Source organism: Kogia breviceps, chromosome 19 (genome assembly GCF_026419965.1).
Source record: "Kogia breviceps isolate mKogBre1 chromosome 19, mKogBre1 haplotype 1, whole genome shotgun sequence".
In the NCBI taxonomy this organism is placed as follows: domain Eukaryota; kingdom Metazoa; phylum Chordata; class Mammalia; order Artiodactyla; family Physeteridae; genus Kogia; species Kogia breviceps.
Genome location: NC_081328.1, coordinates 10,546,533 through 10,565,287, shown reverse-complemented (window position 1 = coordinate 10,565,287; position 18,755 = coordinate 10,546,533). Strand labels below are relative to the sequence as shown.

Here is an 18,755-nt window from a genome sequence, read left to right as displayed (position 1 = left end):
CTGCAACGGGAGAGGCCACAACAGTGAGAGGCCCACGTACCACAAACAAACAAAACAAAAACTGGAGTATTTTCTCCATTAAAACCACAGTCACAGAAATCATCCTTTCATCTCACTTGGCTCTCCAGCCACTTCTTTCTCTCAGCCTCTTCACAAGCAGGTAGAGTGGTTCTTTAACTTTGGTGTGCATTGGGAGTTTTTAAAATCAGATAGCTGGGCTCCGTTGCCAGAGGTGCTGACTCTGTAGGTCTGGGGTAGGGACTGGAAATTTGCTTTCGGAACTCCCAGGTGATGCTGCTTCCAGCCCCGAATGAGCGCTAATCTACAAAAGATACACACGTGCTCTTGCCGCTTCCCTTGCCTCCCATTTTTCCCCCTCAGCCCACTACAGGCTGGTTTCCATCCCCAACCCACCAGAGAAACCTTCAGCTTCTAGGTTTTCTGATTTCTTGGCCCAATAACCTACCAACCAATTGGAGATACCAGCATAGGGTGGCCAAGTTTTTATTTTGCCATGGCTTGGGTGTGGGAGGGTCACAATTGCCATCTGTGTTCGTTTCATAAAATAATTTGACTTCACTTCCTGTTAATACAACGTGGGAAGGTTACAGTGTCAGAATGAAGGTCAGGCCTTCCTTCCGAAGAAAACGCAGCTGGGAACCTTGTGTGTCCGTGTGCCCCATCCTCAGACTGGCCTCTGCGCTCCTAGCACTGGCTCCCTTTAGCCAGCAGACGTTTTTTTGGCCCCTGTCCAGTCAACATTTCTCTGTCCTTAGAGCTATGCCCTGGCAAACTCTTGGGGACCAAGACCTCCACTGACTGGGCCCGGGGGACCTTTCCCTGTGTGGTCTTTCTCATTCCCGTAGCTCTGGGCCTGGACAGCACTGCCCCACACCTCCGGAGATGCCCGTTAGCTAAGCTCCAGTTAGATGCCAGACAGGCTTCGGGGGTGAAGAGTGGTCAGGCCAAGGGGCAAATGGTGCCAATCATTTCAGTGGGAGGTGGGAATGGAGCTGGCTTCCAGAAACCTGGGTCTGGCCCGGTCTACAAGCCTTGCAATTGCCCAGCTATGAGACTAAAGAAAGAGCCCGGAGACGGTGACAGAGATCTCAGTGACTGTTGGGTAGGAAATCTTACAAGTCTGAAGCAAAGTCCTGGAGGGGCACCCCACCATGGATAGCGGACGGCAGGCAAGGCTGTGGCGAGCAGGCGAGCAGGCGGGCAGGCGGGCAGGCGGGCAGGCGGGCAGGCGGGCAGGCGGGCAGGCCGGACCCGACAAGCTTCGTTACTCAGGGAAGAATGAGGCTACCTTTTATAGGGGGAATTGACGTCAGGTTGACTCATCAGTTACCAGGGAAACCAGCGGCTGGGGCAGGGGGCAAGTATGTAGGTAGTTACTGATTAAGCCCTATGATTAAGAGGATTGGGTAGTCATGTGAGTGGGGCGTAGGTTAAGCAGGTACTGGTCAAGCAGGGGATGTACAGAGAGCAAGAGAAGCCATCTTGAGTGGCCTGACCACAGAGCCTCAATCTACAATGCTAAGATGATAATGGATAAGCCTCATCCCTGCAACTATACACACACGCACAGGTGTCTCTGAGTGTGAGGTGTAGGACTATAGATTGATTCATGCCTTCATCATTTATTTTTTAATTATTATTTTTTTGGCCACACTATGCGGCTTGTGGGATCTTAGTTCCGGAATTGAACCCAGGCCCTAACCACTGGACTGCCAGGGAATTCCATATTTTAAAAGTTTTTTTAATTAAAGTATAGATGATTTCCAATATTATACTAGTTTCAGGTGTACAACATAGTGACTCAATATATTTTTTTTTGCGGTACGCGGGCCTCACCGCTGTGGCCTCTCCCGTTGCGGAGCACAGGCTCCGGACGCGCAGGCTCAGCGGCCACGGCTCACGGGCCCAGCCGCTCCGCGGCACGTGGGATCTTCCCGGACCGGGGCACGAGCCCGTGTCCCCTGCATCGGCAGATGGACTCTCAACCGCTGCGCCACCAGGGAAGCCCATGCAAAAATATTTTATACACTTTTTTTTTTTTTTTTTTTCGGTACGCGGGCCTTTCACTGTTGTGGCCTCTCCCATTGCGGAGCACAGGCTCCGTACGCGCAGGCTCAGCGGCCACGGCTCACGGGCCCAGCCGCTCCGCGGCACGTGGGATCTTCCCGGACCGGGGCACGAGCCCGTGTCCCCTGCATCAGCAGGCGGATTCTCAACCACTGCGCCACCAGGGAAGCCCGACTCAATATTTTTATAGGTTACACTCCATTTAGAGTTATTACAAAACAATGACTATGATTTCATTCTCTTAAAAGTTCTCAACTTTATCCTAATGGTTCTGCACATTAGAATCACCTGTAAGCTTTAAAAGCTCCTAATACCCAGGGAGACCAATTTAAAAATTAAATCAAACTCTTTAGGTTGGAGATTCAGCAGGTTTTTTTAAAATTAATTAATTATTTATTACTTTTGGCTGCGTTGGGTCTTTGTTGCTGCGCGCGGGCTTTCTCCAGTTGTGGCGAGCGGGGGCTACTCTTGGTTGCGGTGCGTGGGCTTCTCATCGCGGTGGCCTCTCTTGTTGTGGAGCACGGGCTCTAGGTGCACAGGCTTCAGTAGTTGTGGCTCACGGACTGTAGAGCGCAGGCTCAGTAGTTGTGGTGCGTGGGCTTAGTTGCCCCGTGGCATGTGTGGGATCTTCCCGGACCAGGGCTCGAGCCCGTGTCCCCTTCATTGGCAGGTGGATTCTTAACCACTGTGCTACCGGGGAAGCCCCTCATCAGTTTTTTAAAAAGCTTTCCAGGTGTTTTCAACGTGCAGCCAAGGTTGAGAACCACTGCCTCATCCAGCCCGCTAGTTCAGTGATTTCTGCAACTGGAATCATTTCCAGGGACTTAAAAAAAAAAATACCAATGTGCTAATCCCTCCCCATCTCCAGTCTCACACCAATGGAGTCAGTATCTCTGGAAGTGAGCCTCAGTTATCAGGATAGTTTTTAAAGCTCCTCAGGTGATTCTAATGTGTAGCCAGCTTTGAGAATTGAGAATCGCTGCTTCTACTAATACCCTCATAGGTGCATTTACCAGGCATTCACTGGGACTCCACTAAAATGTCTCGGACCCCTCCCCCGGGCCTGAAGTCCTGTGATAAGCATGGCCTGTGCTAATTCATGGAACTTAACCCTTCAACAACCACAGCACCACTAGCAGTAGCAGAATAGAGCTTTGCACCCAAATCTCAGGCCCCGGGCAGGCCTGGAACCCCCGCCAAGACTTTTTGGTGGGCTGACCGGAAGTTCTGCCCACCTGAAATGAGAGTTCTGTTCAACGGTTTTATGACTCTGTTTAATGGGAATGGCTAATGAGAATCCTGCTTTGAGCAGACAGTGTCCGGAGGAAGGCCCCCGGCCCCCTCCCCGTGGTCAGCCCCACCCCTCGGAGGGATGGACTTCCTCGCGTGCATACACAGCACCTCATCGATGTAGATGGTATTCTCTTTGACTTGGATCTCCTCCTGCAGGGCGAGCTGCCTGCGATTCAGGCCTTGCAGCTCTATGTGAGCTTGGGCTAATGTTTCCTTTAATCTAGGGGAAGAGGAAGAACATCAGGGAATAATTTCTGGCTCGACATCACTCTGTCCGGGGGAAAAACGTATTCATCTGTTTGGTGCAGCATCCACATGGATGTGTCTTCCTCCTTCCTCCTCCTTGAGACAGAGATTTCAAAGTGGTGGCCCTGGGCCGCGTTCACAAGGCGGACAAAGCCATGAACTGCCAACAGTTAAAACTGTCGATTTTACCTAAACATCTGGAGCTGGACTTCAGAAAAATGTAAACATTGGGATGCATTCCCTGCCTGGCGGCCGTCGGCGGGAGTTAGGAGAGAAGAGAAGCCTCTAGAAGAGAAGCCCTCAGACACGAAAGATGCAAAGGTCTTTACGCCCGCCCAGCATCACCACGAGGACACTGCCTAGCCCTGCTCACAAGTCCAGGTTTAAATGGAGCCCCAGTAGCCCTGTGCCTACCTTGCGACGTTGTGGGTGATCTCACCGACCTCCCTGATCAGCCTGTGCTGTGCCACATCGTGACACAGCTCCACGTTAGGCCGATGTGTCCTGGTCTCCAGGCGTGTATGAGCCACCATGGCAGGTCCTTCTTGGTCAAGGATGGCTTTTTCAAGAACTGTGATATTTTTCTCCTGGGAGGCAATCTCTTCCATGACCTTGCAAAAAGGATGAGAGGAGGTGAGGCCAGGGTGTGTTCCTCAAGACTCAACAGCAGACGCTCTTAGGAGGTTAGGAAGAGGGGACGTCTGATATCTACCCAAGCAGGACCCCAGAAAGAGTCTGATCCCTCTTGGCTACAGCAGTGATTGCTCACGGGCAAGGTAACTCCCAACCTTAGAACCTCACAGATGGAATGGACACAAGTGGCCATTGCTGCCTCTTTGCTCCTTCCCAAATATGTGGATTCCCTCAGCAAAGGCTGAAGCCTGCCCATTTACCTTGGTATAAAGTACCTTTGTATCATGAGCAGAATGCTGCCTATTTCCTTACCAATCCACCCACTAGTACTGTAACTGAACGTGGGGTCCGCTGCTCGCCGCTCAAAAACCATTAAGGAGGCCAGGTTGGTGGAAAGGAAAGTTTGCTTTATTTTGAATGCCGGCAACCAGGGGGGCGGGTGGGGAGGGCAGACGCCTGTCCAAAGGCCAACTCCCCAGAACAACTGGACAATCAGAGGGCAAGAGCTTTTTTTTTTTTTTTTTTTTTTTTTTTTTGCGGTACGCGGCCTCTCACTGTTGTGGCCTCTCCCGTTGCGGAGCGCAGGCTCTGGACGCGCAGGCTCAGCGGCCATGGCTCACGGGCCCAGCCGCTCCGCGGCATGTGGGATCCTCCCGGACCGGGGCACGAACCCACGTCCCCTGCATCGGCAGGCGGACTCTCAACCTCTGCGCCACCAGGGAAGCCTGGGCAAGAGCTTTTATAGACGGAGGGAGGGTGCTCCATGCAGAAACAGCACAGTCACCTCTGACAGTCACCTTGGTATTGGTCATCGGTCGTCTGACCAGCGTCATCTTGATTGTTTTGAGTACAATTAATCTTCAGTTCCAGGGTCGGTCTGTTCCCATTTCCTTGAGACCAATTCTCAGAATTGCGGCAGCTTGTGTCATGGCTACAGTCTGGTCATCATGTAGTTAACTTCGTCCACCTGTTGGGGGTTTCAGTACCTACAAGACAGCTCACAGGCTACGGCTCAGAATATTATCTACAGCCCTTGAGGAGGAACTAAAGGTCCTTGACTACGCTTAATGACTAAACGATTATTATTTGGTCTCCTTTGACTGTTTTCCTCTGTTTCTGTATTTTCTCACTTCTCTGATTAAACTTATTCTTTGGCTGAAGTTTTTCCGCAGACAGATGGCGGGCTGAGGACATGGGGGGCGAGGACCGTGGGGTCCTGCTCTGTTTCAGTACCAGTTCTGCCCCCTAGAAGCCTGAAGAAAGGGTGAGCAGTTTAGTCCAAGTTTTGTTGGTTTCTTTGATAGTGGCTTTGTGCAAAGGAAAGATTCCTTTGAAGCTACTCGGGTTTTTAGATTAATATCTCACTAGTTTAAAATTTTATTTCTTCCTTAAGTTTTTTGTTTTCTTTTTAAACTTCTCATCATGGGAATTTCCAAACATACATGAAGGTAGGTAGTATAATGAACCTCATGGACCCATCATCAATTTACGCAATGATCAATACATGGCCTATCTTGTTTCATCTATAATGCCCTCTATGCACCCCTGCCATCAGCTTATTTATTTTATTTATTTTTATTTTTATTTTTTTTTGCGGTATGCGGGCCTCTCACTGCTGTGGCCTTTCCCGTTGCAGAGCACAGGCTCCGGACGCGCAGGCCCAGCGGCCATGGCTCACGGGCTTAGTTGCTCCGCGGCATGTGGGATCTTCCCGGACCAGGGCACGAACCCGTGTCCCCTGCATCGGCAGGCGGATTCTCAACCACTGCGCCACCAGGGAAGCCCAGCTTATTTATTTTAAAGGAACTCCCAGATATTATATCATTTCAGTCTTAAATACTTGAGTATGTGTTTCTAAGTTATAAGGACTCTTTTTTTTTTTCTTTTAACATAACGACAATATTTTTTATCACACACAAACGAAAGAAGGATTCTTTATTATTATCTAAAATCTAGTGTTCAAATTTCCCTCAGTGTCTTTTTCTTTTCAGTAAGAGTTGGTATGTTTAAATTAGAATTCGAGTGAGGTCCACACATTACATCTGGTTTTCTTCATGTTTCTTTTTTTTCTTTATAAATTTATTTATTTATTTGTTTTTATTTTTGGCTGTGTTGGGTCTTCATTGCTGTGCACGGGCTTTCTCTAGTTGTGGAGGGCGGGGGCTACTCTTTGTTGCGGTGCGTGTTATTCTCATTGTTCTGACTTCTCTTGTTGCAGAGCACGGGCTCTAGGCACACGGGCTTCAGTAGTTGTGGCACATGGGCTCAGTAGTTGTGGCTCGCGGGCTCAGTAGTTGTGGTGCACGGGCTTAGTTGTTCCGTGGCATGTGGGATCTTCCCGGGCCAGGGCTCGAACCCATGTCCCCTGCATTGGCAGGCGGATTCTTAACCACTGCGCCACCAGGGAAGCCCGTCCATACCCTTCAATTTGGAGGCCGTCACCTCCATTTGCCGAGCCTCTTCATGACCACGGAGGCTCCTAGCCAGGTGATAACCAGCTAGAGGCTTTTCTCATAGAGCAGAGGTTGGTATCTCCAGGTGGGGGCAGGGAATCTCACCTGATTTGTTTTAGTCCATCATTCGAGCCTGTCCAGACCATTTCGGATGCTCATTTTATTTTACTTTTAAAAAACATTTATTTATTTGTTTATTTATTTTTGGCTGTGGCACGTGGGATCTTCGTTGTGGCATGCGGGATCTTAGTTGCAGCATGCATGTGGGATCTAGTTCCCCGACCACGGATCGAACCCGGGCCTCCTCATTGGGAGTGCGGAGTCGCACCCACTGGACCACCGGGCAAGTCCCTGGCTGCTCACTTTAGATGTTGCTGCCAAGGCCTCAGCCACACAGCCCCAGCTCCTGCAGGATCTCCTCCGGCAGGACGGGGCTTCTCACAGGCCTCTGCAAAGCCCAGCTTCTTGTCTCTTCTCTTACGGTGGACCCTCCTTCCCGCTGCCTTCCTACCTCAGATCCATCTTTCAAGGCCTGGACTAAGTTCTTACTCCACCAGGAAGCCTCTTGACTAGTGTTTGGCTACGTTTATCATTATTACTCTTTTTTTTTAAAATTTTTTTAAAAAATTTTTTTCTATATGCGGGCCTCTCACTGTTGTGGCCTCTCCCGTTGCGGAGCACAGGCTCCGGACGCGCAGGCGCAGCGGCCATGGCTCACGGGCCCAGCCGCTCCGCGGCATGTGGGATCTTCCCAGACCGGGGCACGAACCCGTGTCCCCTGCATCGGCAGGCGGACTCTCAACCACTGCGCCACCAGGGAAGCCCATCATTATTACTCTTATTGTTGTTGTTGTTCCTATTATTAGCAGCAGCACAGCCAATTTTTATTGATTATCTATTATACTGATTATATGTATAAACTGTGTAAATGTATGTATATATATGTGTGTGTGTATAAAATCGGTATGTGCCAGGCATTGTTCTAAATATTTTATCTGGGTTGTCTAATTTTACCCTAACCAACTCTGGGAGGTATTTTATCAATGAGCAAACTAAGGAACAGGGAGCTTCTTTTTTGTTTTGGCCACGCAGCATGGCATGTGCGTGCAGGATCTTAGTTCCCCGACCAGGGATTGAACCTGTGCCCCCTGCAGTGGAAGTGTGGAGTCTTAACCACTGGACCACCAGGGAAGTCCCAGGAACAGGCAGCTTAAGTGTATTATAAATGTTTTAAATTTTCTATACATTATGATGTTCTGACATCATAAAAAAACCTCTCTGGCTGGGAGAAACTGCCCCTCCCTGGGCTCTTCGATTCTTAGAGACGGCGAAGGACCAGCGTGAGCAGGCCTTGGATCTGCAAGCCCCAAGGGAGGAATGCAGCAGCAGGGCAAAGGCTTTGGGAGTTGAGCAGACCTGGGCTCTAGTCCTAGGCTGTCAGTAATGCACCTGCCACCTGGGGTCCCTTCCGCTCTCCACGGCCGCTTCACCACCAGTCAAAAGCAAGGAGTGGGCCAGCAGTGACCACATCAGGTAGCTGTAGCTGTCCCCGTGTTACAGGTGAGGCGGAAGGCTCCGAGAGCTTGAGGCGTCTGCTTAAGTCACTCAGCTGGTCTGTCGCAGGGCTGGAATCTGGGCCCACAGATCCTCGGTCCAAATTCAGCCCTTGTTCCACTGGACTCTACCCAGTGTCCCTGAGCTTAGCCTGCGGAATGGTCCCATATGCTCAGCATCCAGCGGTCCTTGCTGGGGAGGGACATGGGCTAGAGCCGGCTTACTGGGCTCCAACTGTTAAACATTCAGGAATTCTGCCAGACCTGTGTTAAATGGGTAACTTGAAACTGACCACGGTGGAAGAATTTACACCACAGAAATCTGCAAATTCTATAAATCAGGGGCTTTTTTCTCCTCTGGGAGCCAGTTGCCAGCAAACGGCTGGATAACCAGACAACAAGCCAGAATCCCAAAGCTGCATCTGGGTTTGGAGAAATCGGCTGCACTGAACTCACGGAACTTCAGAGTCATAAAGAACGTATAAGGGACTTCCCTGGTGGTCCAGGGGGTAAGACTCTGCACTCCCAAAGCAGGGGGCCCGGGTTCGATCCCTGGTCGGGGAACTAGATCCCGCGTGCACGCTGCAGTCAAGAATCCGCGTGCCGCAGCTAAGTCCGCCTGCTGCGACTAAAAGATCCTGCACACCGCCAAGATCCCGCGTGACACAACGAAGACCCGGTGCAGCCAAAATAAAGAAACCAAATTAAATCTTTTTTTTTAAAAAGAACGTATAAGAGCATATATGGTACATCTCTATGCTCCACAGAAGGACGAACTAAGGCCCAGAGAGGGGAGACAGCCTATTCTTTGCGGCAATGAGTACGAAAGGAGGCCCAGAGCAGGGCCAAGGCCCGCTCCAGTCCCCCAAAGCCCAAAGGCTGCTGCTAAGGTGGAGAGAGCTGAGTGACCTCTACTCCTGAGTACACAGGATCACAAGCCCCGAGGGCCTTTCTAGGTTTACAGGGTAAAATCTTCTGAAGGTGCTCTTCCATGGTCCCCCCCGGGGAGCTCACCTTGGCCAGGTGAGCAGCCAGCTTGTCCCTGGCGTCCTTGGTCTCCTTCAGCCCATTCTTGAATGCGGTGTCCACCACGTCACATTGCCTGCTTAGGTCGTTGGCCGTCTGGGACAAGATTCGGTCCACGAGGGCCTTCAGCGTCACAGAGTTGTTCCTCTGCTTCTCAGCCTTCTCCACGTTGGTGTTGGAGAAGTCCAACCAGTCTTCCAGACTCACAGAGCTGAAACAGGACCCATGCATTCATTCATAGCATGTCTGGGCTGGGTGTGTGGGTAGGGGGCTAGGACAAGCTACTGGAAACCCACAGGAAGTTAAGCCTCCCTCCACCATCAGAAACACCTAGAACGTTTCCCCATCTCTAGGCAGAGCGAATGGTGGTCTGTCAGTGGCGATAACTGTCACTTTGGGGAAACCTACTTACTCTGTGCCAGGCTCTGGGCTGGCACTTTACGGACATCCTCTCATTTAATCCTCACGATGGCCTAGTGAGCTAACTTTCACATCCCCATTTGACAGATGAGGAAAACCGAGGCTCAGAAAGATGGAGTAACTTCGTCAAGATCACACAGGTAGAGACAATTTAAGAGTCAAAGTAAATTATAATAGTAACAGATTATAACACACTGAATAAAATAGGAGAACATGAGTCCATACTGGAATGCTATAAAGAAATGAATAAGTTGCTAGTTTGACAAGGAACTGCTTTATATAACACTTGAGGACTCTCAAAATAACGTTGACTGGAAGGAAAGGGACACACGAGATACACAGTACATGATGCTATTTAATAAATGCAAAAGTAGGCACAACGAACCTAGTAGAAATCAGGAATGTGGTTCTCCTTGGGGAGGAGAGAGGAGGCATTCATCAAGAGGGGACAGGGTGGAGGTTTTGGTGTCGGTGGTAATGTTTTATTTCTTGGCCTGGTTGGTGGTTACATGGAGATTGCTTGCTGTGTGACTAGAGGCAGCCTCTGAGATGGTCCCCAATGACCCCCTGTGTCTCCTGGTGTTCACACCTTTGTATAGTACCCTCCCCTTGAGTTGTGTGATGAACTCATTGACTCATCTCTCCTGAATAGATATAATGAGAGGTTATTTCTAGGATTAGGTTGAAAGAAAATTGTGGCTTCTGTCTCGGCTGCCCTCTCTCTCGCTTCCTTTTGGATCACTCGCTGTGGGAGAAGCCAGCTGCCACGTCTTGGGACAGCTCTGTGGAGCGGCTCGGGTGGCAAGGCCTGTCATAACCACACGAGCCAGGTCAGAAGTGGGTCCCCCGCCACAGTTGTGCCTTCACATGAGACCGCAGCCCCAGCAGACCCCTTGGCTACAACCTCATAAGACGTGAGCCAGAGGCGCCCAGCTGAGCCATGCCTGGGCTCCTGACCCACAGAAGCTGGGAGGTAACACATGTTTGTTGTTTTTAAGCTGCTAAGTTTTGGGGGAACTTGTTATACAGCAAAAGATAACTAAAACAATGATAATTCATTAAACCGTTTACTATTCTTTGTGCATTTTTCTTTTCTTTTTTTTTTTTTTTTTTGGCCGCACCGCATGGCTTGTGGGATCTTAGTTCCCCAACCAGGGATTGAACCCGGGCCCCGGCAGTGAAAGTGCCAAGTCCTAACCACTGGACCATCAGGGAACTCCTGTGCAGTTTTCTATATGTATGTTTTACTCCAAAAAGAATGTTTTAAAAGTTAGAATGAGTTAGGTCTGTGATGTAATGTTACTTGAAAAATGTAAGTTAGATGTTACAGAAAAGGTACATGGTACAATCCCATTTTTGTAAAGAAACAAAATTTATTTGTGTAGGTGAGTGTGTACATATGTTTGTAAGAACATACAGATAACACTGGTTATCTCAGGGGGTGTAATGATAGAAAGGAGTAGATATGGGGAAATTATTAACTTGCCCTTCCTACATTTTTAAATTCTTTTACTTGTTAAAAATGCAAATAGGTAAATGAATAAATTTGAAAGGTTTAAAGATTTTATATCAGGGACTTCCCTGGCGGTCCAGTGGTTAAGACTCCTCGCTGCCACTGCAGGGGGCGTGGGTTCAAACTCTGGTCGGGGAACCAAGATCCCGCATGCTGCACGGTATGGCCCCCCCCACCCAAAGAATTTTTTTTATATCAGACTTTCTTAAAGTGGGGGCAACCCGGAGGACCGAGGCGCCTCTGGGTACTGTGTCAGGGTACTCACTGCTCAGCGCCCGCCTTTGCCCCAAGCCTGCCTCTTCCCAGCTCTCAGCCTGCATTCAGGGTGATGTGCTAGGTCCTGCCTGCCTCTCTAAGAAGCACTAGGATGACACACAGCAGGGAGGAGGCCAGCAGGGACCCACTCACTTTGGTTCAACCCTCACGACGTCCTCAGAATATTTGATGTTTGGTGAGTTGTTGTTGAGTGAGAAGCAGATATCATCAATGGTCAGGGCTGTAAACTTGTCCCTCAAATCCTTTTCAAGACTGTACTTGGCAGAGCGGTTCAGCCTGAAGGGAGAAGGTAGCCTGGGTTTCTCCCTCTGGAATGTCTAGGTAGCACCTATACCGGGTTCTTGGGAGACCACGGAAAATGAAGCCAGTCTGGTGCAATATGGCGACACTTCCTCCCACCTTCCCATCCCCCCAACACACACACACACACACACACACACACACACACACACACACACACACACACCATTAGACACTTGGTGACAAATTAACATATCCAAGCCAGGACTTCAAGATCTTCCCTCCAGATAGGACATTTTCTGATGTCACCACTGCGGCATCCTGTTTGTGAGAGGTCAGCTCCAGTGTCCTCCAGTTTACAATCAGGGGTGAAATCTGGCCGCACCCCAACCCGCCACCAGAGGGTGACTGTCACGCATGAGAGGTTGTCTTGGTCTCATTCTGGGTGTTCCCAGGCCACCTTGGGGCACGGAAAGTGCTTGTAGGGTATTAAATCCCATTCTTTCTGGGCCATGGAGCATGGCCTTGGTGGGCACCACCTTTTCTAGAATAACGCCCAGTGGAGATGTGAGGGCAGGCCCCGCGTGGCCGTACCTGATCTGCTCGGACGTATCCTCCAGGGTGCGGGTCAGCAGGGCCATCACCCCCCGGATGATCTCAGCCTCCTTGATCAGCTCCTGCTCTACCTCATCGTGGACCAAGTCAATGCCAGCTCGCTTCTCCCTGACCGAGAGAAAGGTGGATGGTTGTCCTATGCACGGAGGGGGGCACCTCAAAATCTGCTGACCTCTACAACTGTCTGGACAACTGGACCAAATCCATCCGGATGATGTGACGGCGAATGTACGTTAGTTGGTGTCTATGCGGCTTCAAAATATCCAAAACATAATGAGGAAAAATTAATCGGTGACTGGTTACTTGGTCTGAAAAATGCCAGCTGGACTTTTCGGCCTCAATTTGGCCAGCAGTTCTGAAGCCTTTTACTTTTTACCTGTTTATTGAAAACACCGTGTTCTGACTTAGAATTTTAAAGACATATGTTTCCTTCCTTGATCCTAGTCCTCTGACAAGGATTGAATCCAAAGAGATGCTTTCTAGTAACAATAGTAATAGTCATAATAATGCCAAAATTAATAGTACCCCCACCACTGAGCACTTACTATGAGACAAGCATTGTGCTGAGCTTTTCATGTGGATATTCCTTCTCACGTAACCTCTCAAGTACAGGTGAGGAAACTGAGTTTCGGAGAGATTACGTAACTCGGCCCATGTCACAGAACTAGCTGGGCATTACTCATGTTTTTAACCACTTACTCCCAAAATTGATCAGTCACTGTCTGATCGTTTATTCTTTTCCACCTGCATGACAGTGCTAGGGAGGAAGTCTCCACTCACCAGCTGTGTGACCTCAGGCACGCTGTATAACTTATCTGTGCCTCGGTTTCCTCATCTGTGAAATGGGGATAAATATTAGTACTTCCTAGGGTTGTGGCAAGGGACAAAGGAGATAAGAAAGCAGATAGCACTGTACCTTCCACAGAGGAGCATGTACTCAATCCATGTATGTCCTCTACATCCTAGTTACCCTTAGGTGTAGACTTGAGCCAACTGGATGCTGGCCTCTTTGATCACCTGCTACTTTCCTTTGCCTCACAAACTCTCTAAATCTGGCTGGGAGGTTGCTGCCTGGTTGCTGCAGAGGGGGTCCTGGCTGAGCTCACTGAGATAACAGGGTTTTCTGGGAAGGAGGAAGAGTATGGACAGAGTCACAATGCATTTGGGAAACTGCAAGCAGCTCAGCACCCCTAAGTACATCCCACTGTTGGGGATGAGATATGGCCCTGGGGGGGTCACTGGGGCCCCAACCATGATGGACCTTGTTTTTGAAGCTAAGAAGTTTGAATTTTATTTTGAAGGTACTAGGGGAAAGCATTGTAATGAAAGTATTTTAAGCAGGGAGTGACCTGGAAAGATCTGCATTGGGGAGGGTTCGCTCAATAGCCAGTGTGGAGGAGGCACTCGATTGGAGGGGGCTCTGCTGGCAGAAGGGTGCTCCACCTAGGGCTGTGACAGGCATCAGGTCTGCAAATCAGCATCACCCCAGAGCAGAAAGGATCATCCTCCTCATAGGACTTATAGGAGGGAAATTATAGTAAAAAGGTATGTTTGCACAGCGCTCTCTGGATTACAAAATGCTTCCATGTGGCTCTGTGTATAGGAGCAGACTTGTCCTCCAGCAACTGTATCTGCTCTACCTGCCCAAAATAAAGACCACCATTTCCCAGTTTCTATTGGTGTGGCCGTGTGACTAAGCTCCGGTCAACGGGATACAAGTAGAAATGGTGAATGCCAAACCCTTATTATTCCTACTTGTTGGCATGTAGACATAATGGCTGGAGCTCCAGCTGCCACCGTGAATCACGAGGTAACCTTGGGAGTAAAAGCCACGCACATGGGGCAACAAGATAGTGGAGCAACATGACAGAAAAGGCCTGGAAGCCTGACACTGTGGCACACCGTGCCAACCCTGAACTACCTCCAGACTCCTTAAATGTGAGAGAGAAAGAAACTGTCTAAGTTCAATGTTATTTTGTCCTTTTCTGATTACCCACCGCCAAACCTAGTCCTAACTTATATTTAAGTTAGTCAAGAGCAGAGTTTAGACGTGAGCCAAGTCCAGTGCCCCTTCCACCGCCCAGCACCCTGGGCATGCCGAGATAATTTCAGGCTCTAAAAGAACACATGCTCATTTGTCTCATTCTAGCCCATCACCTAGCACAGTCAGCTTTTACCTCTTCGCAATTCATTTCTTACAACAGATGATTCATTAGAGGAACCTTCCCTCCTACCTGTATTCCAGACACTTCTCAGTGATGTGCAAGGGCTCTTTAAAGCTCTCCAGGGCTTTCTCCAGTCTGGTCTGATAGATGAGTAGATTTTCGGTCGCATGCACCAGCTGTTCAAGTTTGTCATCTAACTCCTTCTTCCAGAACCTGACTTCCTCAAGCCTCTGCTCTGAAGCACACAGAGAAGTCACACCAGGATTAATCTATTTCCAATGTAGCCAACTCTTAGATTAGAAACTTGAAGACTATTGTAAACCTACCCGAGATACTTTCTTTCCTTCTTAGAGTTGTGCTACTTGGTGCATCTTTACATCTCTGAGTTTATTAGAAAGAAAGAAAGAAGGAAGGAAGGAAGGAAGGAAGGAAGGAAGGAAGGAAGGAAGGAAGGAAGGAAGGAAGGAAGGAAGGAAGGAAGGAGGGAAGGAAGGAAGGAAGGAAGGAGGGAAGGAAGGAGGGAAGGAAGGAAGGAAGGAAGGAAGGAAGGAAGGAGGGAAGGAAGGAGGGAAGGAAGGAGGGAAGGAAGGAAGGAGGGAAAGAAGGAAATAAGAATATATTTCTTCTTACATTCAACATCAAATTAATCCAAAGACCATTCTAGACTCATTGACTCTAATTCTTCAAAGCGCACTGTTTTTAATAACTTTTAATTTTGTCAAGGACACAAATATATACTGTTTGAAAAGTCAGATAGTTTTACAGGTGTTACAATTCTCTGACACATCCTTATCCACTCCCACTTTCTGGAAGCAACCGCTTTTTAAACACGTTTAGTACTTCTTCTGGCATTTGCTTACATTGCTATTTATGCGTTATCAGTTTTAAGATTACCTATTGATTTCCTATGATGAAAGATAAGAGTTTGCTCTTATATGACTTATACAACACACTTCTGATCTTTCAATCTTCCCAATATAGCTGTGTCACCATGTTGTTAAATAATAATTTAATGTTTGTTTATATTATTGTAGGTATGTAAATATTATTTACACCCAAACCATGATATCATGATACTATGATAAATTTACTTTCTTTTTTTTTTTTCTTTTTTTTTGCGGTACGCGGGCCTCTCACTGTTGTGGCCTCTCCCGTTGCGGAGCACAGGCTCCAGACGCGCAGGCTCAGCGGCCATGGCTCACGGGCCCAGCCGCTCTGCGGCACGTGGGATCTTCCCGGACCGGGGCACAAACCCGTGTCCCCTGCATCGGCAGGCGGACTCTCAACCACTGCGCCACCAGGGAAGCCCTAAATTTACTTTCTTACACAACTTTAAAAAAAAATTTTATTGAAGTAGAGTTGATTTACAATGTTGTGTTAGTTTCAGGTGTACAGTTATATACATACGTATATCCACTCTTTTTTAGATTCTTTTCCCGTATAGGCCATTACAGAGTAGTGAGTAGAGTTACCTGTGCTACACAGCAGGTTCTTATTAGTTATCTATTTTATATAAAGTAGTGTGTGTATGTCAGTTCCAATCTCCCAATTTATCCTTCCTGCCCCTTATCCCCTGGTCACCATAAGTTTGTTTTCTACATCTGTGACTCTACTTCTGTTTTGTAACTAAGTTCATTTGTTAGATTCCACATATAAGTGATATCATATGATAATTTGTCTTTCTGTGTCTGACTTACTTCACTCAATATGACAATCTCTAGGTCCACCCATGTTGCTGCAAATGGCATTATTTCATTCTTTTTTATGGCTGAGTAATATTCCATTGTACATATGTACCACATTTTCTTTATCCATTCATCTGTCAATGGACATTTAGGTTGCTTCCATGTCCTGGCTATTGTAAATAGTGCTGCAATCAACATTGGGATGCATACATCCTTTCAGATTATGGTTTTCTCCAGATATATCCCCAGTAGTGGGATTGCTGGATCATATGGTAGCTCTATTTTTAGTTTTTTGAGGAACTTCCATACTGTTCTCCATAGTGGCTGTACCAATTTACATCCTTGCCAACAGTGTAGGAGGGTTTGGAACTCCTATAGGTATTGAGCCCCCCCAGATGGATCCTCTAATTTTCTTATCTTTTCTCTCTTGTTTTCTATCTATCTCTTTGTCTTTGTTTTCTACATTCTGGAGATATTTCAACTCTACCTTTCAACCCTTCTTTTGACTTACAAAAAAATTCTCCTCTCATATTTTTAATTTCCAAGAACACTTTCTTGTTCTCTGAATGTTGTCTTTTTTAAGAGTCTTTCTGTTCCATAGATGCAATGTCTTTTCTAAATTCCCTGAGGATCTTATAGTGTTATTTTTTCTCTTGCTCTGGGTACTTTCTTTAGTTTTGTTTGTTTCAGTGTTTGCCATTTTAGAACCTTCCCTCACAGGTTTGGTGATCCTCATCTGATCATATTTGAGAATAAAATGCTAAAATACTAACTGGGAGCTCTGTCTGCAGGGCCACGGCTTGTCAACCAGAATGCTTTACTGTCTCGTGTGATCACGCCTACCTATAGGCTCGTATCAGGAGTAGCATCAACCCATCAGCAGAAGCCTAACATTTAACCCTGCAGGCCAGAATGAAGTTTTGGTTTATTGGAGGTTGAACACTAGCAGACCTTAGACCAGGTTTTGTTTATGGATGTGTTTGTTCATCCTGCCCAGTGTTATAAATATATCAAATCAATTGCTAGCATTTAAAAAGTGGGTAAAAGTCCAGCTTTCCAGATTTTCTAAAAAAAAAAAAAAAAAATCAGGGAACTTGGCAACACTGGGCCCATATTCTTTCTTGGGAAAAAATGGGTGGAAATTGATGGAGCACATGTTCTCCAGGCACCCTCAGTCCCCACCACTCCCTATTGTCTTAAGGGTCTTATTCAAACCCTTATGTTACCTGCCCAACTCTCATAGACTGTTGAGTTTGTGACCTCTGGTTTATCACTTTCTGGCATTTGGGACTTTTGTTTGTTTCATCTTATTTTTATTCTTGTTTTGCTTATTTAAGGGCACCACCTTTTACATTGTGTTCGTAGGAATGGGATTGTCAAGAGAGCATTACTCTTTCTTTAAGACTCAGCTCAAATGTTCCTCTCTAGGAGGTCTTTCGCAATTCTCCAGGGCAGACTCCACCCTCACTTCTGTACCCCTTCCCCCAGCTCCTATCTAGTTATATTTTGATTATTCATTTTTCTATCTTTCTCCTCTTCAATCCAGGAGCCCCTCAAAAACTGAGGCTCTGATCATCCTCTGTGATATTCCCAGCGCTCAGTCCATAGATGCTCTTAGACACTCAACAGATATGTATCGAATCAGTAAAAGAATGGCTGATGAATGGCCGAAAATCAGACTGGGTTACCATGTCTCTACCTTAGGGCAGTGAACTTAAAGACAGAGCCCAGAGAATACACATGTTTCTCCCTAATATTTCAAGATAATACGATGCCATTCCGGAACATGAAATGCAAATGAGAGTATCGCCATACCTCAACAGTATCATCCAAACATGTCACAAATATAGCAAATATGTTATCTTACCTAGTTTCTTGTTCACATCGCTTTGAGATTTTCTTGTGGTCTTTTCAATTTCATTCACAAGCCTCTGGCTTTCTGCCACCAGGCGTTCGGACCGGGACCTTTGGGCCTCTGCTCTGTGGTATTGGTTCTTGTTAGCAATTTGCCACTCTGAGGGCAAGAACTTGGGTGGATGTTGTAGTAGTTTGGCCATTTGAGGTCTCTAAAGTCCTGATCAAAAGCAGAATTTTTTTTTTTAGATTCATTGAAAGCAAGTTGTCCTTTTTTTAATGTCAGTTTTTATTAAAGTGTGACATTCATACCAAAAGGCACATCAATCATAATCTGTACACAAAATGAAAACCTCTGTACAGCCAGCACCCAGATCAAGAAATAAGCATTACAGCACCTCACGCCTCTTTCTGATCACTATTCTTCACCCACTCCCCCCAACAGTAACCACTATTCCAACTTTTAACACTATAAATTAGTTTTGGTATTTTTGAACTTAATATAAATGGAATCACTATGTACTCTTTTATATCTGACTTCTTTTTGCTCAGCATTATGCTTGTAAGATTTATCAGTATTGTTCATATACTTGGAGTTTGTTCATTCTCATTCCTGTGTAGTATACCATTGTATGATTATACCAAAATCTGTCTCTCTTTTCTACTGTTTATGGATATTTGGGTTTCCAGTTTGG

At 47.3% G+C, this 18,755-nt stretch overlaps 1 protein-coding gene and 1 non-coding gene across 8 annotated transcripts in view; both read right to left on the bottom strand.

Moving 5' to 3' along the window:
* Positions 1–64: 64 nt before the first annotated feature.
* Positions 65–18,755, bottom strand: part of TEKT1 (tektin 1) — a 29,063-nt gene continuing 10,372 nt past the window's right edge. For 2 of the 7 annotated variants that reach the window (XM_067022270.1, XM_067022269.1), the window contains exons 5-13: positions 18,074–18,280; positions 14,591–14,756; positions 12,336–12,464; positions 11,634–11,777; positions 9,281–9,503; positions 4,042–4,238; positions 3,490–3,601; positions 467–583; positions 103–322 (exon numbers count right to left, since the gene is read on the bottom strand). In XM_067022270.1, coding sequence (XP_066878371.1) covers positions 206–322; positions 467–583; positions 3,490–3,601; positions 4,042–4,238; positions 9,281–9,503; positions 11,634–11,777; positions 12,336–12,464; positions 14,591–14,756; positions 18,074–18,263 — 1,395 coding nt within the window. In that variant the 5' untranslated portion in view covers positions 18,264–18,280 and the 3' untranslated portion in view covers positions 103–205. Of the gene's footprint in view, positions 323–466; positions 584–2,788; positions 3,602–4,041; positions 4,239–9,280; positions 9,504–11,633; positions 11,778–12,335; positions 12,465–14,590; positions 14,757–18,073; positions 18,281–18,755 lie in introns of those variants that run through there. The other 5 variants (XM_067022273.1, XM_067022271.1, XM_067022274.1 and 2 more) reach the window with 5 other exon arrangements.
* TRNAE-UUC (transfer RNA glutamic acid (anticodon UUC)) lies at positions 10,856–10,927 on the bottom strand. Its single transcript has one exon. It is a non-coding gene; the product is annotated as a tRNA-Glu (tRNA).